This window comes from Sceloporus occidentalis, unplaced genomic scaffold (assembly GCF_023333645.1).
Source record: "Sceloporus occidentalis isolate IW3139 unplaced genomic scaffold, rSceOcc1.0.p SCAF_2, whole genome shotgun sequence".
Classification (NCBI taxonomy): domain Eukaryota; kingdom Metazoa; phylum Chordata; class Lepidosauria; order Squamata; family Phrynosomatidae; genus Sceloporus; species Sceloporus occidentalis.
The window spans coordinates 262,191,247-262,215,791 of record NW_028316982.1 but is presented as its reverse complement, the minus strand read 5'-3'; the positions used below and the strand labels follow the sequence as shown (position 1 = coordinate 262,215,791).

Below are 24,545 nucleotides of genomic sequence, written 5' to 3'. Positions count from 1 at the left end.
GATGAAGGCAGCAGCAGCAGCAGCAGCAGCAGAGCATCCCAAGCTTCCATCCTCTTTGATTGACAGCCCGGGTGTCTCAAAAGGGGAGGGGGGAGGGGAGGAGAAGAGGTACCGCCGCCAACTCCGCCCCCTTTCCCCCTCCCACCAACCCACCGCTCCGTTTCTGCCGCTGCACGGAGCGAGGATGAGAGCCGCTCCCTGATTGGCTGAGGCGTCTCACGCCAGCCGAGAAGCAAGGATGAGAGGGGGGAATGAAAGGGGCGGTTGACCGAGGGTAACCCCGGCCTCCCCGCGCGACCTTTCTCCTCCATTGCCCGCGCCTGCGCAGTGCGGTCTTCTCGCTGTCTCCCTCCCTCACCCCCTCCCTTCTTTTTTTTGTAATGAACCCCTCTGTTCCAAAATGGCGGCGCTGAGCAAGTCCATCCCCCACAACTGCTACGAAATCGGGCACACCTGGCACCCCCACTGCGGCAGGGCCTTCCTCCACATCACCCGGGGGGCGCTGGGGGAGTCGCTCCGCATCTACGGCACCCTTTACCTGGTGAGGAAGGCGTGAGAGAAGGGGAAGCAACACACAGAGGGGCACCCCATCTCCTCTTCCTCCATCTTCCATAGGCTCCCCCTTGTTTTGCAGGGGAGGGTGGGTTTATGCTTGTGCCTATGGCCAGTTTCCCTCTGGGGCTGAGAGGGTGTGACTGTGCCCAAGGAGGCAGCCCTGTCACGGGGATTTCTTCTGAAAAGGTTTGACACTGCATCCCTCTGAGGCTGAGAGAGTGTGACTTGGACAAGGCAGCCCTGTCATGGGGAATTTCTTCAGAGGGGGTTTGCCATCGTCTCCCTTTGAGGCTGAGAGAGTGTGATTTGTCAAAGGACACCCAATAGATTTCCATGGCTGAGCTGGGATTTGAACCCGAGTGTCCAGTCTCATAGCCCAGGGGATGCTCAAACTATGTCCTGAGGCTGAGAGACTGCGACTGGCCCAAGAAGGCAGCCCTGTCATGGGGTTTTCTTGGAGGATTTCTACAGAGAGGGTTTATCTTGGACTCATTCTGAGGCTGAGAGAGTGTGACTTGGACAAGGCAGCCCTGTCATGGGGTTTTCTTGGAGGATTTCTACAGAGAGGGTTTATCTTGGACTCATTCTGAGGCTGAGAGAGTGTGACTTGGACAAGGCAGCCCTGTCACGGGGTTTTCTTGGAGGATTTCTACAGAGAGGGTTTATCTTGGACTCATTCTGAGGCTGAGAGAGTGTGACTTGGACAAGGCAGCCCTGTCACGGGGTTTTCTTGGGGAATTTCTTCAGAAAAGGTTTGCCATTGTGTCCCTCTGAGGCTGAGAGAGTGTGGCTTTGCCCATGACAGCCCTGTTCATGGGGTTTTCTAGGAAGATTTCTACAGAGGGGGTTTGTCTTTGCCATCCTCTGAGGCTGTGAGAGTGTGACTTGCCCTATCATGGGGTTTTCCTGGGAAGATTTCTTCAGAGGGGGTTTGCCATCGTCTCCCTTTGAGGCTGAGAGAGTGTGATTTGTCAAAGGACACCCAGTAGATTTCCATGGCTGAGCTGGGATTCGAACCCGAGTGTCCAGAATCATAGGACATTATCAGGCAAGGGAAATTGGAAGTATAATCCAACGGCAATCCGAACACAATAATGGGGTTTAATGTTATTGCGTGATAGACTACCACACGCAATTTCAGGCAATGGGAAGTCAGTCCGAACGCAATCATGGGTTTCATGTTATTGCCTGAGAGATGATCACATGCAATTTTGGGCAATGGCAAGCTATTTTCAGGCAATGGGAAGTCAATTCGAATGCAATTCGAATTCACATACATTCACTGAACTAGAGAATTCACATGAATGCATCCTGGCCCCACTTTCTTTTCATTCGAAATTAAGAGCAATTCCTCCCGTGTGATAGACTCCATGGCCCAGGAGGGGCTCAGACTATGCCCTGAGGCTGTGAGAGTGTGACTGGCCCAAGGCAGCCCTGTCACACGGTTTTCTTGGGAAATTTCTTCAGAGGGGGTTTCTCTTTGACATCCTCTGAGGCTGAGAGAGAGTGACTTGCTCAAGGACCCAGTAGATTTCCATGGCTGAGCTGGGATTCACACCCTAGTTTCCAGTCAGAGCCCAGTGCTCAAACCATCCCCTGAGGCTGTGAGAGTGTGACTTGCCCAAAGCAGTCCTGTCATGGGGTTTTCTTGGGAAGATTTCTTCAGAGGAGGTTTGCCATTGCCTGCCTGTGAGGTTGAGAGTGTGTGACTTGCCCAAAGCCACCCTCTCATGGGAATGTTCTTGGCAGATTTCTTCAGAGAGGGTTTGTCCTTGACTCTGTCTGAGGCTGAGAGAGTGTGCATCTGAGAAAGTAAACTTAAGTCCACAAAAGCTCATGCTGCCAACTTCTTTCTTTAGTTAGTCTCAAAGGTGCTACTAGATCTCTCTACATACTGATTCTACAGATTAACGTGGCTATATCTTATATCTTATATATAGCCATGTTAGTGTGTAGAATCAGTATGTAGAGAGATCTTGTAGCACCTTTGAGACTAACGGAAAGAAAGAAGTTGGCAGCATGAGCTTTCGTAGACTGAAGTGTACTTCCTTGGATGCATCTCTTCTGTTATCACTGTGTGTTCCCCAGTTCTTTTACCCGCCAGGGCCAGGGACATTCACTTCTCTTTCCTCATATCTTTTGGATATTAAAAAAAATGACCGACTGTATATATTCATGTATAAATCTAGAAATTTAGGCTAAAAAATTGACCCCAAAAAACCTGAGTCAACTTATCCATGGGTCAATGTTAGTACTGTACTTTACATCCCTTGGTGAAAGGCAAGAGTTTAATCTGCCCTGGAAGCATTGACCCCCTTCTACTCTCTCATCCACTCAGCCTTTAATATAAGTACAAATAGTTTTACCTGCTGTAATTTTGTAAGTTCTTTGGCATTGTTTTCCTTTGCTTCAACCTTTACATCTTTCATTACCTGCCCCTAAGTTTTATCCTCAACTTACCCATGGGGCATATCAAACTATATAATTTTGGCCCCAAAACCTTCCCTCGACTTATACATGAGGTCAACTTATAGTCAAGTATATATGCTATGTGTTTCCATAATTAATCCAGATTGGTATGATAGCAAAGACTATCCAGGGTCCCACCCCACTTTGTACTTTGAAAGGACTGGAAATCAATAAGAATAGTGCTTCTAAACTGTTGGTACAGACATACTCTGTGTGTGTATTAATAAGTGTCACTGTATAGGAAAGGTCCAGGTCTGCGTAGGCAATTTCAGGACTGAGAACTGAGGGTATAAAGTAATGCACAATTCTGAACACTCATTTGTTACTCTAGCTTTCTTACTGTGTTGAAAGTTTTCATTCTGTATGTTTTGTGTTATATTATATAAGTTCTCCCAGTTCATTTTGTCTATCTCAGTGGATGTTCAAAGTTCAGTTTCAAATGAGGACTCTGCCTTGCTGAAGTTCATAGTTAACTGAAATTGTACATTTATCTTCATTCCATGGAAGTGAGATATACTGTGATGTGGCATTAAAATGAAGAATATGAACTGAGAAAAACAATGGAAATGGACAGCTAATCTTATACCATCAATCCTATTATTATTTATTCTGTTCGGCAGCAGCTCTGCAGGTTCTCAGATAGACGTTTTTCTTTTGCTGCCTCATTTGTTAAGCTGAATGTGCCTAAGGCATGGGACAGACGGCCTAATTTCCTCCGGAGGGAAGCCGCAGACACCAAATCGCTTAGCTTCCCTCCACAGGAAAAAGAACTTGGAAAAACTGGGGGGGGGGGTTGCGCCGAAGGTGCGATGTAATTAGGGTTGCCATATCCCGCCGGGGGGCGGGACAATCCCAGTTTGGGCGGTGCCAACCCGGTCCCAGTCCGGTTTGGCGCCCAAACCGGGACGGCCCCGCCCACCGCGGCCACCTCAGCCCCCGCGGCGGCTCCAAGGCCTTGCTGAGGCCTGGGAAGGCTCTCCGCGGTTGGAGCTCCAGCCGCGGAGACGCTCCCTCCTGGGCCCCAGCGAGGCCGTCGAGGCGGCTCTGCGGTCGGAGCTCCGGCCGTGGGGTCCTCAAGGCCTCCGCGAGGCCAAGGAGGAGGAGGAGGAGGCCGCTTCCCACCGCGGCGATCGCCGCGATGAGGGGCGGCCCCCGCCTCCTTCCCGGCCTGGGAGCCGGCCGAGGCTTCTTCCCAGGCCGGGAGGAGGAGGAGGCCGCTTCCCCTCGCGGCGATCGCCGCGATGAGGGGCGGCCCCTGCCTCCTTCCCGGCCTGGGAGCCAGGCCCAGGCTTCCTCCTAAGCCGGGGAGGAAGCGGAGACTGCTCTCATCGCGGCGATTGCCGCGATGAGGAGCGGCCGCCGCCTCCTTCCCTGCCTGGGAGCAGGCCTAGGCTCCCTCCCAGGCCGGGAGGAGGAGGAGGAAGGCTGGCACCGCGGCGATTGCCGCGATGCCAAGCTTCCCCCCGCCCTTCCCGGCCTGGGAGCAGGCCTAGTCTCCCTCTCAGGCCGGGAGTAGGAGGAGGAGGACAAGGTTTAAAAATCTAGGACTTTTTTTTAAAATTTCCTAGCCAGGAAAGTTAAAAAAAAAAATGTCCTACATTTTCAAACCTTGTCCTACATTTGTCCCGGTTTGGAGGTCCTCCATTATGGCAACCCTAGATGTAATGAGTATGCCACAGGCACAATCATTATGTAAATGCCACGTGGCAATGTGTGGACGCTGCATGGCGCTTATGTAACAATGGTGGTGCCTGTGGACAGAAGGCACTGCCATTGTTATGGTGTCATGCCGTGATAGGGCTAGGGACTGTGAGGTTGCAGCATTGTCCCTAATCCTAAAATTGGTGCCAGCATGGTGCTTTTGCACAGTCTGTACCACACCTTAGTAAAACCTAAGAAACTCTACATTCAAAGCACAGCATTCTTTACCTTTGAGTGGAAGATCCTTCCCAAATTCACAGTTGCTGTCTCTGTTTTATATCTTTTAATAGGCTTTGAGCCCACACAGACAGGCCGAAATAAAACTTCTTTGGGTCACTTTGAAGGTAGACTGTTTATATGCTGCATGCATCCCAAGAGGCCAGAAGCCACGCCAAAGCCATGCTCCAGTCCTAAGGCACAGCTTCTGGCCTCTTAAGATGTGGGTGCCTTTTAAACAGCATACCTTAAAAGTGACCTGAAGCAGCTTTATTTTGGCCCGCTTGTTCAGGCCCTAAATGACACACGCATCTTAAGAGGCCAGAAGCTGTGCCAAAGCTGCACTCCAGTCCTTAGGACTGGAGTGTAGCTTTGGTGTGGCTTCTGGTCTCTTAGGACGCATGCATCATTTAAACAGCATACCTCCAAAGTGACCCGAAGCAGATTTATTTTGGCTTGTCTGTATGGGCTCTTTGTTTTTGGCCAGCAAGTTATGTGCCTTTTCTTTTGCAAGCTGTAGGTCACCAGCACTGCTTTTTCAGTATTTACCGTGATAGACCAAAAGCTGAACACTGAATGTGATGGTAGATACCTGTGATTCAGAAGAAGGAGGAGTGGAGATAGGAGGAACAAACATCAATAATTGTAAGATATGTGGATGACACCATACTAGTAGCAGAAAACATCACAGACTTGGAAAAATTACTAAGGAAAATCAAACAAGAAAGTGCAAAGACAGGCTTAATACTGAATACAAAGAAAACAAAAATAATGACCATAGAGGATCTATATAAATTCAATGTAGACAGTGAGGAAATCAAAATAGTTAAAGAGTTCCTGTACCTTTGGATCAAATATTGATCAGAATGAAGACTGCAGTAAAGAAATCAGAAGAAGACTAGGAATGGGAAGGGCAGCTATGAAAGAATTGGAGAAGATTCTGAAAATAATAAATATAAAACTGAGCACTAAAGTTAGAATCATCCAAATCATTGTATTCCCCATCACAGTGTATGGATGTGAGGGCTGGGCAGTGAAGGAGGTGGATAGGAAGAAAGGGAACTCATTTGAGGTGTGCTGCTGGAATAGAGTGCTGAGGATACTGTGGATGGCCAAAAAGACAAACCAATGGGTCCTTGAACAGATCAAGCCTGAAATCTCCTTGGAAGCCAAGATAATCAGATAGAGGCTGTTGTACTTTGGCCACATCATGAGAAGGCAGGACTCACTAGAAAAGACAATAATGCTAGGAAAGGTGGGAGGCAATAGAAAGAGAGAAAGATCACACGTCAGATGGCTAAACTCAATCAGGGATGTCATGGACCTGAATCTACAGGATCTAAGAGCAGCAGAAGACAAGAGTTCTTGGAGATATTTCATCCACAGAGTCACCATGAGTTGAGGTCAACCCAAGGGCAGTTAATGACAATAACCTGTGAAAATCTAAAGGTTAATGCTTTGAACATAGAAAATCCCAGGTCCAGTACATGGCATCTCTGTATAAAATAATGTAAGGTGTATGGGTTGTGAAAGATGTGTACAGCTGGCCTAGAAGAGCCGTTGCCAGCCAGTCTTTCCAACACTGAGCTAGGGATTACATTGGTCTAAACATTGCAAGTTGCGTGTTTTTACACATTGAATTTGTAAATAACCTTTGTATGTAAAAGGTAGTTGTCAGATGCTTGAGCTCATGTATTTGAACTTAGTAGAGCAAAGCCAAGATCAAATGTAATGGTAATTGAATGAATGACAAATAGCATCTGCCTACTGTAATATATTCATACTCAGTATTTTGTATGTATAGGTAGCTTTGATAAACACTTTTAATGCCCTGTAAATATTTAATCAGTTTGTAAAGTGCTGACCTCTTTAAAAATAATGCAAACATTAAATATGTCCCAGTACAGAGTTAGCTTTGTGTATTGCGTTGAGGAATCTGGTGCTCTCCAGATTATTTGGACTACATTTCCCATTATCTTTGACTGTTGGCCATGCAATAGATGTATAGTCTAAAAGATCTGAAGGGTATGAAGCTGACGGGTTCAAGGTGCAACACTATATCTAGTTACCTAGGTATAAGTATGATTTAACAGTGGTTTTCAGCATCTGGTCTTCTAGAAGTTTGGGACTGTACTTCTAGAACTTCTAGAACTGTGATTTTCTCAATGAGTTTAAAATCCCCATTTTGTTTCCAATCATTTCCAAACTTTGCATGGGAACTTAAGGCCTGACAACATTTATCAGAAGTAAAGGCAGAAATGAGAGGATGTCTTTATTCGTGTATCTGCATCACTTCTCTCCTTAGATTTAATGATAGAATTGGCACTAGACTTTCCGTTATAGCTGGAAACACAGTATAGTAAATTTACATTCTAGATTCCTCAGTGTGTGAACAAGTGAGGGTGCATATACGCTGAAGAAATAATGCAGTTTGATATCCCTTTAACTACCACGGCTCCATCCTAAAGAATCCTGGGATTTGTAGTTTTTGAGGCACCAGCACTCTTTGGCAGAGAAGGCTGAAGACCTTGTAAAACTGCACATCCCAAGATTCCATAGGATGGAGCTACAACACTTAAAGTGGTGTCAAACTGCATTGTTTCTGCAGTGTAAATGCACCTTGAGTGAGAAGAGAAAAGATGGAATGCAGAAATGTATGGGTAGGAAAAGAGAAGGAGAGTAGTGGAGGTGTTCTCTTGATGGTATAAAGAAGGAAGGGCTTGTTCTGGGAAGTAAAAACAGACTTCATAGAAATTTGGGGGTGCAAAAAGAAGGAAGGCAGCAGGGATGGGGAACTTGTGGCTGAATTATCCTCTTGGGGTCCCATTTGGGCTCTGGAATTCCCCCAATGGTTCCCTTCCCCATTGTACTACCATCATGTGCTTTCCAGCTTTTGTACAGATTTTTCCCCTGTTCTAAAAAGGTTAAATGCCTTGTCTAAGATGTATTATTGGCAGCAGGAACTTTAAGCTAAATCTGCTGGTATTTTTGGCCTTAGCCTTTTGCCTTTGGCCTTGCTGGTTGCTGCAATGCTCCTCCAGAGAATATATCTGAAGTTGAATTTAACCCTTGAGCCAAGAAAGGTTTCCCAATCTTGGTTTAGAGCAGGGCTGCACAACTTGGCCGTAGGTAGGAGCCAACATTAAAATAGGCTAAACTTCTTAGGGCAGCAGATAGATTTTAATTAAATAATTTTATCCTCCTCCTCCTCCTCCGTCCAGCCCTCTCCTCAGGAGAAAGCCAAGCAGCAGAGAAGGCTTGTCTGTCTTTCTCCTTCTCTGCCTGGACCTCTCCTCGGGAGAAGACCAAGTAATGGAGGAGACTCGAGGTGGAGGGGGAACTTTGAAGGTTGTTTGCCCATCCTCCTCCTCTACCCATCCTTCTCCTTGGGAGAAAGCTGATCAGCAGAGCAGCTTTGCAGCAGGGCAGTGTTCACCCATCCCCCCTCCACCACCCATCCTACTCCTCAGGAGGCAGTAGGGCAGTGGAGGGCAAGCATTTGGCTGTCCTACTACTCTGTGTGGCCTTCTCCTTGGGAGAAAGCCAAGCAGCGGAGGAGCCTTGACATTGTCCCACATCCTTGCAGACCGCCTGAAATCCTTCAGTGGGCTGCACACCCCCGGGCCATATGTTGTGCAGGCCTGGTTTATGAGGCTCTCATACTTCATGCAGCCCCCGGGCCATGAGAAGCCACAACTCAGTACAGAAGACAGTAATGTTAGGAAAGGTAGAGGGAATTAGGAAGAGAGGAAGACCACATATCAGATGGTTGGACTCAGTTAAGGAGGTCCTAGGTATGAAGCTTGTTTTCTGCTGCTCCAGAGAACAGGACCAGGAACAGTGGATCCAAGCTGCAGGAAAAGAGATTCCACCTCAACATTAGGAAGAACTTCCTGACAGTAAGGGCTGTTCGACAGTGGAACAAACTCCCTCGGAGTGTAGTGGAGTCTCCTTCCTTGGAGGTCTTTAAGCAAAGGCTGGATGGCCGTCTGCCAGGGATGCTTTGACTTGGATTTCCTGCATGGCAGGGGGTTGGACTGGATGGCCCCTGTGGTCTCTTCCAATTCTATGATTCTATGAATCTATGAATCTGCAGGGACACAGAATAGTGGAGGATAGGGAATCTTGAAGATGTCTCATCCACAGTGTCGCCATTAGTCAATGTTGACTTGAGGGTAGTTAACAACAACAAAACAATAAGCCTAAATTTTTACTTAAATAGATCTATTGAATCATTGGGAACTTGTTATGTCAGTACTTACATATGTTCCCTTGATTCAGTGGGTCTGCTGTAGTTGGGATTGAGCTAATGTAAAAGACGCAGGCTAGAGAGTAAGCTTAGTGCTGTGGTTTGAGCTTTAGAGTACAACTCTGGAGATCAAGGTTTGAAACCTTCTGTTTACTGGTTATGTTTGTGAATGTGAATCTATGGCAAGCCAAAAGGAAGCAAATACGAGCAATCCTGCAAAAAAGAAAAGACAAAATTGTCCAATGTGTTGGTCCCTATGTTCATGTCATGACTGTTGGTTGAAAAACTAATTCAGTAAGGAAATCTTTTCAAGACATTCTTTTCTGAGGTTAAAAAGCAAGGAGTTCAAAGTATATGCAGTCTGACAGATGGAAGACATATATTAAGAATGAAAAGGTATAAACAATGCTATGTTTGTAAATTTACATGGTTTGGTGATCAGATTTGTGTAAGTCCTTAGACAATATATTACTCAGGTATATATTTCTATAGGAAATTGGTTGCCTGTTGGGTTTTTTTTCTAAATGAAATTGATGTGATTTAAATCAGTCTACCAGGTTAAAAGGGACATTGCAGATTTTTTTTTAAAAAAGTAAAACTGCATTATATGGCAAAAAGGTGAATGTAGATATTTTTCTCCCTTCTTCATAATCATGGAAATCTGGGTCCCTCAGACACTTTTTGGCTTCCAAATAAATGGAAGAAAGGGCTTAATATGTATTTTAGTTAATGGGACTAAGCATTTCTCATGACTGATAGTCATTAGTTTAGATTCCTTTAAAATATAATAGGATTTATTATTTATTTTGATTTATACTGAGGGTACATGTACATTGTAGATGTAATGCAGTTTGACACCACTTTAAGTACTGTATCTCCATCTTGGAATTTGTAGTTTTACAAGGTCTTTAGTCATTACCTGCTAAAGAGTGCCGACCCCTCACAGAACTACAAATCCCAGGATTCTGTAAAATGGAGCCACGGCAGTTAAAGTAGTGACTGCATTATTTCCACCTACTGCCAGTCTGTGGCCAGGATCCCAGCAGTGTCAGCCCAAATTACATGTCCCCATATACCTAGATCTTGACTATGCTCAAGGGGGGAATTTTTTACAGTTCTAGTTGCCCAACTGGTTGTGAAACGGGTTGTGCGGCCAGTTGGGCAAGGATTGGTGTGAAATGTGCTACAGTTTGTGCAACTGGAAAAACTTTATTAGGTCACTCTATTCCTCTCCTAATGCTATGCTGGATTTAATATTTTTTGTGGTATATCTCAATATATCAACTGTCAGGGAGTACAAAACAGAGAGTATGGTTGAACTCATGCGCTGCTGACAGGCTTCTCATATACAACTGTTTGGCTACTTTTTGAAAATAACATAGAGCTGGATAGACTTTTGGCCTGATTCAGCATAGCTTTTCTCAGGCAGCGTACAGTATGTAATGAAATAACATCAAATGTGTGGTCAGATATTAGCTATGGTCGCTAAGTGAAACCATCCAGAATGTCACTGAATATTCATTGCTGCAGAGAAACAGTGTGGTAGGGCTGTAGCTTTCTATGTTTGTAAGTTTTCCAGAAGTCTATGGTGGGCTCTTTTGTACTGATCCATAAGGGTTCTGACAATATGGACAGGACAGCTGAAAGTAAATTTGCTGCAGTGAAAACTGGAGAAAGCTTTTGCTCCTTTAATGTTTTTTTTATAGAAGAGAGTTGGTGAAGGTTAAACCAGTTTAATTCTGTAGTGGAAACCTGAAATCGGATAGCTTTGGCATTGTGGTTTAGGGGAGTGGACTAAATCAGAAAATGTTAAATACTTCACCAAACTATAAATGGCAGGTTTCTTTAGGACGGAGCCATGATGGTTAAAATGGTAATAATTTAATAATAATAATTTGTTTTATGTATATACCGCTATTCCAAAGATCATAGCGGTGAACAGCAAGTAAGCTAATTAATTATCTAAGTGTACTATACAGGTACAACTCAAATCTGTTTATATAAGCCAAGATATAAAGTAAATCATGCATGCACTATTATGCAATTGTAGGATAAAATTTATCCCAAAATGTAGGACATTTAAGGTCCTTCATTTTTCTTAAATGTCCTACATTTTGGGCTAAATTTTATCCTACATTTTGTCCCGGTTTATAGTAGAGAATTATGGCAACCCTTTTCGTGACCTATTAGCTTCAGTCATATTAAATGGCATCTCTATTAAAAGGTTGAACTAACAACCCTGTTTTACAGAAATATATTTTTAAAAATGGCCTTTAACCTTTTTTCTGCATTGGGAACAGGGAGGTTGGGATAACTGTGTGGAGATAAAAGCCCCTTAGAAAAGTCACTGTGTCTGGATGGAAAAAGATGGATCACTGCATTTTTCTACAATGCATTCTTGGAGTATGGTTATGCTGTTAACAGTTGGTTCAGTGTCAGTTTCTAGTACCAGCTACCATAAAATATAAAGATAGCCCTTTGACATGAGTGTCTAGTTGTTACCGACTATAGGGGGTGGTGCTCCTCTCCATTTCTAAGCTGAAGAGCCAGAGTTGTCCGAGGACTTCTCTGGTGGTCATGTGGCCAGCATGACTGCACCGAATGCTGTTACCTTCCCACCCAAGTGGTACTTATTTATCTACTTGCATTTGCATGCCTTTGAACTGCTAGGTTGGCAGAAGCTGGGACTACTATGCAATCAGATAATAGAAGAACCCCCAAGGGTGGTGGCAAGTTTCAATTGCTCCACAGATAGTGGATGATATTGGTGGGCTGGTGATCTGCAGATTTGACCACCTGTGGATCACCATGCCTCATGTTTTTCAATGATGGCATGTTCATGCATCCGTGCTCACGTATATGTGCACACTTTGCCATCATTGAATAATATGGGGTGTGATAATCTGCATTTTTTGCCATCCGTGGTGTGTGGGGGCTAGAACTGGACCGAACCGAACTCCTATGGATGGGACGGGTCCACTGAAAATATTTACCCTCTGCTGAAGTTCTTATGAGAAGACATAGTGACTGCTGAGTATTCCTTGCCTAAGAAAACCCTGTGAAATTTGTGTAGTTGCCATAACTCAACAGGCAACTTGAAGGCACATATACATGCACAACCCTGTGAGAAATGCCTGATCCATGGTGAGGGTGCAGAGATGCGGTAGGACATGGAAAATCTGAATGAGCGCTGTGTTGAAAAGAGGCAAGAGACTAGCTGGAAAGAAAAAGACTTGGGAGGATGGGTGAAAGGACACTGCCATGAAAGTAGGATTAATGGGCAAAGCCAGGTGCTTCTGATAGTCTCTTCTGTTAAGTTGTCTTGTAGTAACTTTACTTATTTATTGAAAAGTTGGCTTTAAAAAGTAGTTTATTAGTGTCCTTTATGGTATGTTAAAAGTAACCCTTTGTGGTTGTTCATTGCAATGTTGAAAAACTAGTTTGTTGTGCTACTTGTTGCACTGGTTACTACTGTTAATTTTTGGAAAGGTATGTAGCACTAAAAAAATCAGTGCAAAACATGAAATATTCCTGTTAAAATACTCTTAAACTAACTTCTGAAAATAAGTAGAAAATGTTACCCATTACACTGGGAAAAAACTCCCCGCTTAGCTCATTGTACTACATTTGAAATGTAACAAAATTGCATTTTTATTCTCTCAACGTAACTGTTTAAGGCAAGGTGTGGGAAATAACAAATCAGGTATTACAGTGTATCACTTTACTATTCTTTGCTTTACATTGTTCAGACTAAATCCAGACGTTCGCCAGGCATTATGTGTATGTCGTACTATACTTCAGAAAGGCGAGGAATAGAGGGGGAAAAAACCTTTGATGCAAAAAGGGCCCATCAGTATGGCCATATTTTGAGTGGCATGTGGTGAATGTATATGATCTGTGGTCAGCATTTCCTTGCTTGTTGGGGTATAGTTCAAAGAATATTTTTTTTTGCTTTAAATCAAGGTTGTTTTTTTTAAAAATATTTGACAGTTTGAGACTACCTGTGGTCTCCATGAGCAGTGTTCTACTTCAACTTGAAAAATGACATCTAACTCATATCCCTTGTCCACTCAAACAGTTTCAGAATAAATATTTAATTGCATTTCCACATAGACACAGGCAGGAAGAAGAAAGAGAGAGAGAAAAGAGGGTAAATGAGGTATCCACTGTCTTTTTTTTTGGATTTTGTAGAAGGAGCCATCCACTATCTCTTTCAGCAAAGCAGAAGGATCTACCCATTGTTTCCACTGGTGCACAACAGCATTTGGGACTGGGGTAGGTTGGAGTTGGGGCTGCCAAGTACAGGGTTGCTTTCCTAGTCACTGTTTGGCTGATACTGTGTGCCTGGAGTCCTTCAGGCAGCCCTTCAAGGGGGATGAGCCTTGGTGGCGCAGTGGTTAAATGCCTGTACTGCAGCCACTCTCTCATAAATCTTAAGGTTGTGAGTTCAATACCAGCCAGAGCTCAGGCTCAACTCAGGCTTGCATCCTTCCGAGGTTGCTAAAACGAGTACCCAGATTGTTGGGGGCAATTAGCTTACACTTTGTAAACCGCTTAGGGAGTGCTTAAGTGCACTGATAAGTGGTATAGAAATGTACTTGTTATTGCTATTGCTATATTGAACATTGCAGAAGGGTATATGTGATGTAGAGTGATTGACCAATATATCCCAAAATACATTTTCTGTAATGTATTTACAGAGCTGATGTATTTTGGGGTTTGATGTCATAAAATGCATATTCATGCAAGGCTAACACAGACTGACCATTGAACAATGGATGGCTTTTCTAACCAGTTGCTTTGTCTTAACTTCAGTCTGCCTGCCCCATCTGCGGACTTGCCATCTGCGGATTTGAGTATCTGTGGATGGCCTTGCCCCATTTGCCCCAATGGCAGTGTGTGTGCACAGCCCACCACCATTAAAACCGATGGGACTTGAGGTCTGGTGGTTTTTGGCATCGGGGGGGGGGGGGCAAGAATGGAACCTCCATGGATATGAAGGGCCGACTATATTTTCCTTGTTCAGATCCTCACTTTACTGCAATACAAATAAATGTACTGTATCAGTGGTTCTCAGATAGAATCATATTGTTGGAAGAGACCACAAGGGCCATCCAGTCCAACCCCTGCCATTCAGGAACTCTCAATCAAAGCATCACCGACATATGGCAATCCAGCCTCTATTTGAAGACCTCCTAGGAAGGAGACTCCACTACACTCTGAGGGAGTGTGTCCCACTATCGAACAGCCCTTACTTCCTCCTAATGTTGAGGTGGAATCTCTTTTCCTGTAGCTTGCATCCATTGTTCCGGGTCCTGTTCTCTGGAGCAGATGGTGGGGCAGAACCCTCAGGAATGTGTGAGAGTTGCTTAAGGGGGCGTGAAACTTGGAGGCCCCAATCCCCCTCCTGTTTGCTGCCTCTGCTTCCCAAACCTTTTCTGTCCTGGAGGGGAACAGAAAGACGAGGGTACTTCGAGCCCCTGCCCAAGGGATGAGGAGGAGAGCCATTTCATTATAAGATGTTAAAATATGAGTATACATGAATGTGTGAACAAAAATAACATACTAAAGAAAGAAAATATTTGTATTTATATACTATGTCAAGTGAAGGGGGCTACAACATACAGATGTGGATGTAAAGGGGGTCACAAGGGTTAAAAGTTTCAGAACCACTGGAATATATTACAAAAAAAAAAAAAGAAAAAGAAAGAAAAGACAACACGGTTACTTAAGGCTTGCTGGGGTAACTTTCTTGTGCCCTTTATATAAAAAAGCAAATGAAAGACAAATAAAAAGTGGCAAACTTTAGTGTTACTTAAAAAAAAAAGGAATGTCCTTGAGCAATTGGCCAGCTAGAAAAGTAGCCCCCAGCCTTGCTGTAGTTGCTCACGCCAGCATGAAAGGAAGCAATAGGATTTTATCTGCCAGTTTTAAACTGATGGTGCAGGGATCTAGGCTGTATTTATTTGGTAAAGCAGCTTAGAATGAGGCTGCCCTGTCCTTTGTGGCAAAATCCCAGGCACACCTGCTTCTAAAAGGTAGGGGCTGAGTCTAGGAGGTTAGGATTTAGTAGCAGTAGTAACAGTGTTAGGCACCTAGAATCAATGAATAATGGACAAAATATATTAAATGGAAATACATTTTTAAACAATCAATGCCCATAGATAACATTTTAAAAAGACATCTCAGGCATGGTACAGACTGTGTAAAAGTGCCATGCTGGTGCCAATTTTAGAGTTAGGGACTGCGCGGCAACTGCACAGTCCCTAACATGGCGTGGCACCGTAACAGTGGCACCGTCCTGTGTATACAGGTGCCACCATTGTTATGTAAGCGCCATGCAGTGTCCACACTGCACCGCATGGCACTTACGCAATGAGTGTGCCAGTGGTGCACTCATTATATTGCACCTTTGGCACAAAAAGAACCTGTTTTTTCTGGGTTCTTTTTCCTGCGGAGGGAAGCTGTGCAGTTTGGCGGTTGCGGGTTCCCTCCGGAGGAAATTAGGCCACCGGCAGGCCGCCCTTTTCGGGCAGTCTGTCCCGCATCTCAGTTTCCAGGATCCATGACATTAGACACTTTGTCCCTTCTAGCCTTGAGGTACCTGAATAAAAAGAAAAATGGGAAGAAATGTGGAAGATGGGAGGAAGCTAAAAGAAGGACAGCAGAGAGATTTGACTGTTCAGTGTTACCTAAGCAGGAGATGGGAGCACACAAATCTGCTTTGGATTTGAGCCACTGACTACTGCTCAGCCACGTCATCCTATGTCCATGTATACATATTTAATCTGGATTGATCGTACAGTGTGCAGTAAGGTTGTTCTGTGAGTCAAGGTTTTGTTCTTGGATAAAGCTTGTGCAATTTGCAGTGAGAATGTGTAGATAATGAGACAGTACTCCTATGCTCTTACCAAGAAGTATGCCCCATTGAGCATAGTAGGTCTTCTGAGTGAGCGTGCATAGAATTGGGCTGTTGGTTGGATTAAAAAGATATTCCCATGTGTGTCTCTAACAAATTGTTCTAGGAGCCATTCCAGGACCATAAAATATTATTTTGGAATTGGTCCTGAGAGGCACATTAGCCTCCCATTCTTCTTTGGGTTTCTAGGAAATCTTACTTAAATAGAATGGAACATTGTGAAGTACAGAACCTTTTCATGGAGTACAGATAATAATATATAATTGCAGGTATGATTTGTCGTGGAAGAATGACATTTAAACCCCCCAGATAAAACAGTCAACACATTGGGTCTTGATCTTCTTTATTGAAGTGCAGCACATCTATTGAATGATAGTTTTTTCCTCTCATGCTTCCTGCTTAATAACTCTCAAGAATAAATAATGATTTGGATCCAGTTTTATGCATGCTTTCTTCCCACAGCAATTTCTACAGCTTCCTGAAAGTGCTACATAGAGAGTCAGGGAAGTCTGGTTAAATTGGAAGATTTCTAGTATATTGGTCAAGGAAGTCTACCCCAATTGGAAGGGCCTTGTGAAAGGAAGATCCTGGATGTAACTTTATTTGGTTTGTGATCTCTTTGACTTAAACATAGTCAAGTCAAAGTAATCTCTTTGATTTAAACATAGTACGGTATCAGATTTTTTTAAAATACATGTAGTGGTGTAGAATTGCAATTTAGATCAAAGATGTTTCTGTTTGGTCTGGATTGGTATATGTTTCTACTCATTGTCATCAGCAGTAGTCCCTTCATCTGTTCTTGTTACGGAGAAATTTGAATGTTGACTGAATTCTCCTTATTGAGTTCACTCTGTCTTCTTTGTCATCTTACTACAGTATATGAAAAAGACACAGTATAGAAGTGCAAGAAGAATTTAAGGTTAACCCCCCCCCCCCCCTAGTGCTGGACTTGCTAGTGTAAGAAAAAGAATGGTAGTGTATATTCTCTCCCCTGTTACAAGGTGTAAAATTTTACGAACAATGTTTAGGCTTCTTAAAAGCATTCGATGTAGTTTTAATGTCTGATGTAAAACACAGAACCAGAAACTAAGCTTTGAAGTTCTCTCTGCTGTTTGAACCTTTGTGTGTGTGTATGATATATAAGTTTCTTCTGTCAGTACTTAAGCATGAGAACTCTACCTTCTTCTTTTCATATAACTGATGTATTTTAAATAGGAAAAGATGAGAACATTGTTGGTGATATTTGTGGAGTTCAATCTTATACTGTACATTGCTCCCCAGAAGTAAGCCCTATTGAATTTAATAGTGAGCCCTATTGAATTGGTTGGGATGACCTCCAAATGTGCACAGGATTATAATCTTAAGGATTAAATATATCTATATATCAGTTTTAACCCATCAATGTATTGGGTCATATGTTTGGAAACTAGAGATTTCTTTTTAGCTATTTTAATCAAAACTAAAATTGATTTTTTTTATGTGGAAGTCAAAAGATGATGCCTAAGTTTGGAGTACATACAGTAGTACTTTATGTGATATGTTCTATCCATGCAGTAAGTGACATTTACCTGTTTATCTAATTAAAATGAAAAATAATAATGTTCCTTATGGCATCACAATTATGAATTGATTGCTTCATGCGAGAAGGTCTAAATATACCTTCATTTTAATAGTGTTTAACAAATCTGTTATTCAGTGGTTCCCAAACTTTTTCTGGTTACTCCCCCCTTTCATCTTGGACGATGACCCCCAACAACCTCCATGCACATTTCTTAATATTAGGTCTACTGTTCTATTGCAAATTCAAAACAACTGAACTCAGTCACTGCTCCCTTTGCACCTGGTTACCCTAGGAGCAGCAACCAAGCAAGCTGGCTTGGCAACAACTGAGAAACCTCTCACCCATGCCACCCCTCCAGCAAAGACCCTGAAAAGAAGTTTCATGTAACTGCTCTTGGTCACTGCTCAGCCAGCTGCTTGGTTTCTGGTCCAAAGATGACCAGATGTTTCTCCCTAGTGAAGGCTTCTCAATTCTTCTTTAAGGTAGCAGAGATGGGCACAGCTGGTGCGTGTGTTAGGGGTTTATAGAGGCCACATGTCCTGGACTGGAGATTGGTGTGGATGGGGAAAGGAAGAGATTTTAACTATAAGAGCAGCTCCAAGGTGAAGGACTCTTTCCACAAATCAACCCCAGATACTTCTTTCCCTCCTTCCCCAGAGTCATGTCTTCCCCACACATACACAAACATTGCTTCTTCTGTTATCTCTTCTCTCAGTCTATCCGATGAAAGAAAACAGGAGCAGCAGACCAGCTCCAACCTGCCAGCCAAGTCTCAGCAAAGCTCACAAAGCTGAAGCAGGGTCCCAGATTTCAAAGTTCCTTTTTGCTGTCACTTCTCCTGCACTAGCCGTGTCCCAAAATGGCACCACTCTGAACCATAGAAGGAATGTCCTGCACCCAAATGACACAAGAGTTTCCTAGCCACTACCACCAGTGAAAGATGCACCTAAGGGTGTGAGCTCATGCAGGCAGGCAGGCAGGCAAAGTGTGGGAGACACCACCACACAAAATGATAGGTAAGGCTGAGTTGTGATTTTAGGGAACCCTGAAAAGAGGTTTCATGTAACCCTCAACTTCACTATGGTCCTAAAAGCCAATGTCTTTTTTGTGCAACAGTACTTTGACAAAAGGCCCCCTGCTGCCCCCTTTTGCCCTCAATGCCCCTTTGGACCTTTCCATCACCCCCGGGGGGGGGGCATACCATCCACTTTGGGAATCAGTGTTATAGTTCATGAACTGATTAGTTTATCTACATGTGCATATAAATTTCCTTTAATATAATTGTCATTGTCATACTAGTGTGATGTACCTCACAAGGTTTTGTAACTAGAGGAAAAGATTCCCATGTACTCTTGAGCTCCTTGTAGGAATGGTGGGACAAAAATACAGTACATAAATAAAACATCTCCAACTGATATCTCTTTCAGATTGCGGCAATTTTGCGAAAGAGAAAACTTGATTATTACATGCACAAACTGCTCCCTGAAATTCTGCAATCAACATCTTTTCTGACAGCAAATGGAAGTCTATATATTGCATTTTTCTGCATTTTAAGGTTAGTGGATTTGATTTTTATGTCTTTATCAAAAGTTAGGGCTAGTGATTTGTCCTGTTTCATAATTAATTTCAAATTTTATTTCTGTTTTGATTTTTCAAAGCAAGACACATTTTTTCTTTTGAAAGACGTTTCATGACCCTCTGCTAAATTACCCTAGTACACCACCAGCATGGTGCATTTGGCCCGTATGGACCGGGCCTTTGAATCATTGACTGCCACTCAAAAAAGGAATGTTTACCCTTGTAGTGTGCATATCTGTTTTCAAAATTCAATTAGTGCATTGTACAATTACTTTTTACCTATTTGTAATTCAGTTCATTGTACAATTACTTTTTTACCTGTTTGTACAGTCAGCCCTTCTTATACACTGAATTTTTATACACGGATTCAAGCATACACGGTTTGAAAATGTTCCAAAAAAGTATACATTTCAAATATCAAACCTTGATTTTTCATTTTGCTATCTCATTATATTTAATGGGACTTGAGCATACACGGATTTTGTTATACACGGGTGATCTTGGAACCAAACTCCAGCGTATAACAAGGGTCCACTGTATTTCTAAAAAATGTCAGAACCTCAGACTGAAATGCTGTGAAATGTACATGTACATAATGTCCAAAGAAATCAAATTTTAATCGTAGTCACTGTAACGTAACCAAATTGGCTGAAGTGGCTTGGTGCTCTGCATTCAAAATAGATTGCTATGAATTTCTGTTCATAGCACATGAGATGGGATAGCATGGATCAACCTACAGCTTGTCATGGGACAAAAAAAAAAAAAAAGCCTCGTCACTCCAAAAAATGTACATAGTACTTTTGCGTCAAGTAATCTTGAAATATAAACCTGTAAAATATGTATGCTCTATGGTGTTAAAACTATTCATTTTATGAGGTTTCTTTGATTTATTAGTTAAGAAGAATCAGGAAATGACAGTGGGCTGCATTTAGTCTGCAATCTGAGCCTGTTCATAAATACATAAATGTGGAGCCACATTTGACCTTTTTCAAAAGGAATGGCTCTTTCCATTCACAGAGATCTGGTGGACAGAGATCTGGTAGAGGGTTCTGCTGGAGGAAGGAAGGGGAAAGCCAACCCCCTGATTCTTCCTACTCTGTTCTGGAGGGCCAGCCAACCCTTTTCAGAAGACTGCTGAAGAGAGATAACAGGGGGCTGCAGGTGAGGGAAGAATTACAAAAATCACCACCTCGTCCTTTCTTTTGCTGGCCGTTTCTAATGAGTAGAATCCCAGTTTGGGAGAAAAACAGGATATAAATCCAATAAACAAATAAACAAACCAGGGCCACTGAGAGTGGGTTCAAGCCCCAGTGATTTTTCTCCTGGCCCTGGAAATTTTTGCTCAAGGTTCCTGTAGTTTTACTGGGTTGGAAAGGAACAGACATTTACATTGCCACCCATAACCAAGTCTCTTCCCGCTTGGTCTCTTGCCCAACTTAAATTGTAAATTGCATTCAGAGGCTTCCTCATCATGTAGTCCTCAGTAGCCAGTCCAGTCTGGCAGGAGATGTTTGCTCTTGGAAACAGAAGAGGTGGAGATGCTCTGTTCTCCCTTCCCTCTCTTCTGGAACTGAGGCCACAGTGGTTTGACTGCCTCTGACTCTGCCCCCCCCCCCCCCCCCCCCGCCACCATCATCAAAAGTCTTTGAGTTTTACCTGTCACTTCTGCCAGTGCTGCCTACCTCTGGTCTCATTCCCATCCTTCCACTTGCTGGCATTACTATATCCCTTTGTTCACCTCTGATTTCTTGGTCACTTGGTCTCTTTTGTGGCAAGGCTGGACTGGCAAAAAGGCTTTTAATATTTAATAGCTGCCTTGAGTCCCTGTATCGAGAGGAAGGTGGGAAATAATAATAATAATAATAATGATGATGATGATGATGATGATGATGATGATGATGATAAGTTATTATTTATAATACAGAATTTTGTATATCATTATTATCTTCTTGGAAACTCCCAGATTTTAAATGGATGTGAAAAGCAATTAACAAATAATGATCCTACTAAGAATGGATTGCTTACAGCCTTGGGGCCATACTTTGTCCTGATTTAAATGCAGCCTATAAACCCCAGTAGTGTTTATTTTTCTATGTGTGTGTCTGTTGTGTGCCTTCACATCATTTCTGACTTATGATGATCCTAAGGCAAACCTATGCTGTGGTTTCCTTGCCAAGATTTTTTCCGAGGAGGCTTGCCAGTGCCTTCCCCTGAAGCTGAGAGCATGTGACTTGCTGAAGGTCAACCAGTGAGTTTAATGGCTATGCATGTTTTTAAATTACATGTTTAATTTTTCAGAAAGATCCTGGGGAAATTCTATTTTTGGACACCTGGATTTGGTGCGGCTTTGCCAGCTTCTTATGTGGCTATTCTTATTGAGAGGAAGAGCAGGTATGTGTTCACTTGCTGTTTCTGCATTGTTTTGGGTGGGAGTCATTCAGATTTCAAGGTGTAGGAAAATAAATAGATAAATATATAGCAGTATGCAATTTATTTTATTTTTTTAAATATAGGAGTGTAGTGGTCATAAACATGAGCTGGAAGGCTGAATGCACAAATTTGATACAGCAACATTTAAATTATTTTTCTGGAAGTTATTCCTCTCACATTAGTTACTTACCAAATTATCTGATGCCTTTATAACACATAGTTGATATTGGAAAACCACCTGTAAAATTATGCAGATAATTTTGTATTTTTGGAGAGCCGAAGCCTTTGCCTTGAGGTCCATCATTTTCCAATGGATCAGTTTTTAATATTTTGCTCCGACCCTTGCTGGAGGAGTGACAAGTACAGTCAGCCCTATGTATCCACAGATTCTTTATCTATGGATTCAACCATCCATGGTTTTAAAATACATAACTTGCTAAAAGTAAATCTTGATCTTGCCATTTTATATAAGGCACCCCATTATATTACAACATTGTATTTAATGGGACTTGAGCATCCTCTGATTTTGGTATCCACCGGGGTCCTGGAACCAAATTCCAGCAGATACAAAGGGTACACTGTACAATTCCACCTCATCTGGAAAATAATAGTGCAATATTCATCTTAGTGGATTTATAAATAAATTCATATATTGCTTTATCAATTTCTGTTGTTATCCCAGTCACTTCAACAACGTCTAAAATGCTGGCCATAAATTTCTTCTTACAAATTTTCTCATCTGATGAGATCCAGGATTAAATCTGATGAGATCCAAGTATATTGCACTACTTTAAGGAGTAGTTCAAAATGTGACGTTTGTATAGATTCTTTTGCAAATAATGGGACAAAAAGATTATTGCTATGTATTTTGAAGATTTCAAGATAGTGCGGCTGGAGAAAAAGTTAAAAATAGGACCAGTGGCAAACCTTAGGCTTTACAAAATCAACAAAACCACCAGTGACACCATGAAGGCTCCAAAGAGCCAGGCCAACACCTTGGGAGGGTCAGATCTGTTAGCATTTTACTGTCCTTGATGAACATTGATCCCACCATTTCCTTAGTCATTCTCTTGCTTTGAACATATTTGAAAAGCCCTTTTTTCTTGCTTCCTTCTTCCCTCTCTATGATATTGATATCTTATTGTTTGTATAATTTCTGTGCAGTTTTTTCAAAAGCCTAGTATATGCTCTGGTGTTACTTAACTTAGGTTAGTAGAATTATATATGTGTAAAAATGAATATCCTGTCATTGTTAAGGTCTTTGTGAACTTAGAGCTTCTAAAAGGGTGACATTCTATATTGTATATGGCATAGGTCATGACCTTTATTCCTCTGCTCCTAATGCACCATTAGCAATGACAATGAATGCACAGTAATGGTTACTAGTTCCTCTTGTGTTCACTAGGCTCTTCTTCCCAGCTCTGGATATCTCTCCACTTAATTCCTGCATGTTTGTCCATTTTAGGTACCTCTTTCTTAGTCTTTCTCTTGCTTTGAACATATTTGAAAAGCCCTTTTTGTTGCTTCCTGCTTCCCTAGCTAGTCTCAGTTAATATTGAGCTTTAGCTTTCCATACACTATTCTTGCCCACTTGAGCTACACATCTGTATTTTTCCTTGAGGTTTTCCTTGAAAAAGACTGCTTCTAGTGTCTCCAGTTGTGGCAGTCCAGCTCATTACATTATGATGCAAGTGTTGATCAATCCAATTTTTAAGTGTGTTAGAAGTAATAGAAAATTTGATGTAAAGAGCTTCTTTCACTGTGTGGCAAATTTTGGATTGGGAATGTGCCTTACACAATTGAAAGACGCAGGAGGGAAAAATGAGGTTTCATGGAGGGATTTTCTGTGAAAGTTGTTGTTTTGTAAGTTTCTTCAAGACTAAATGGTTGGCCTGTCTTACCTGCATGATTTGATGGATCACATTGCTTGTCAGTACACTTCACTGGTACACAGATCCATAACAGTACCCTTCATCTCTGTATCTTGTTGCTCCATTTGACCTCTACACTTATCTAAGGCATCCGCCTGCCCTTCTCTAGTTGTCTGTTTCTACTCAGTCTCCTAAAGATGTCCTCAGGAATGAAGCCCTTCATTTTCCCTCCTGCTGTGCTCATGTTGTTCCCAGCCATAGTTGCTCTTTACAACTGAAGGAGTCACCAGAGAGGGTGAAAGGAATTAGTGAGAACAGGTGCAGTATTCATGAACTCCTGCTAGGGTCCTTGAAAGGAAATAGGCCTGGCAAGAAGCTGGCATATAGAGATTGCCAAGAATTAGAGAAGGAAAATGTGCCATTCTGTTCTTGCACTCCCCCTCCCACTGTGCAGAGTCCAGTTTTGGGTGCTATATTTTTCTTGCTGTATTAATCTGTACAATTTAACTCTCAAAACATGTGCATACAAATATAGAGGCCCTGCAAAATTTGCTGTGACAGTAAAGTGTGGGAAATCTCCCCTTCCCCAATACACACAGGCCAGGGTGAAGGGGATCTGAATCCTCTCTTCTCCAAAGCAGCTATAGTGAGCTGTATCTATGACCAGCTTCCCCTTCCCCTTCCTCCAGGCTATGTTGGAGGGGAACATATTTTAGCTTCCACACCAAATTACCACTGGGAGTGGGAATTGCATCTCCTTGTGTTGACTTAGGGAAGTGAGCTAAATCTGTCTGTCTTCAGTCAGCACAGCTAAACCCTTGTCCCTGTTCAGGATTAGTGCCTGCTCCCTGCCACTAGGGATATGCTTGCAAATGTAGGATGCTCTTTCATTATCTGCTTCCTTGTTTGGGCTTTAAATATATTTGCTTGCATGAGATCTGTTTTCATATTTTATGTATAAAAGTATAAATAATATTTCTTGATCTCTTTGGAATA

General features: G+C 42.6%; 1 protein-coding gene across 1 annotated transcript in view; it reads left to right on the top strand.

The window, feature by feature from the left end:
- The first annotated feature begins 340 nt into the window (after positions 1 to 340).
- LOC149320074 (transmembrane protein 135) overlaps positions 341 to 24,545 on the top strand; it is a 228,032-nt gene continuing 203,827 nt past the window's right edge. Inside the window, exons 1-3 of the mRNA XM_089512873.1 lie at positions 341 to 541; positions 19,098 to 19,225; positions 21,547 to 21,639. Of these exons, the coding sequence (XP_089368999.1) occupies positions 401 to 541; positions 19,098 to 19,225; positions 21,547 to 21,639 (362 nt within the window). The 5' untranslated portion in view covers positions 341 to 400. The remainder of the gene's footprint in view (positions 542 to 19,097; positions 19,226 to 21,546; positions 21,640 to 24,545) is intronic.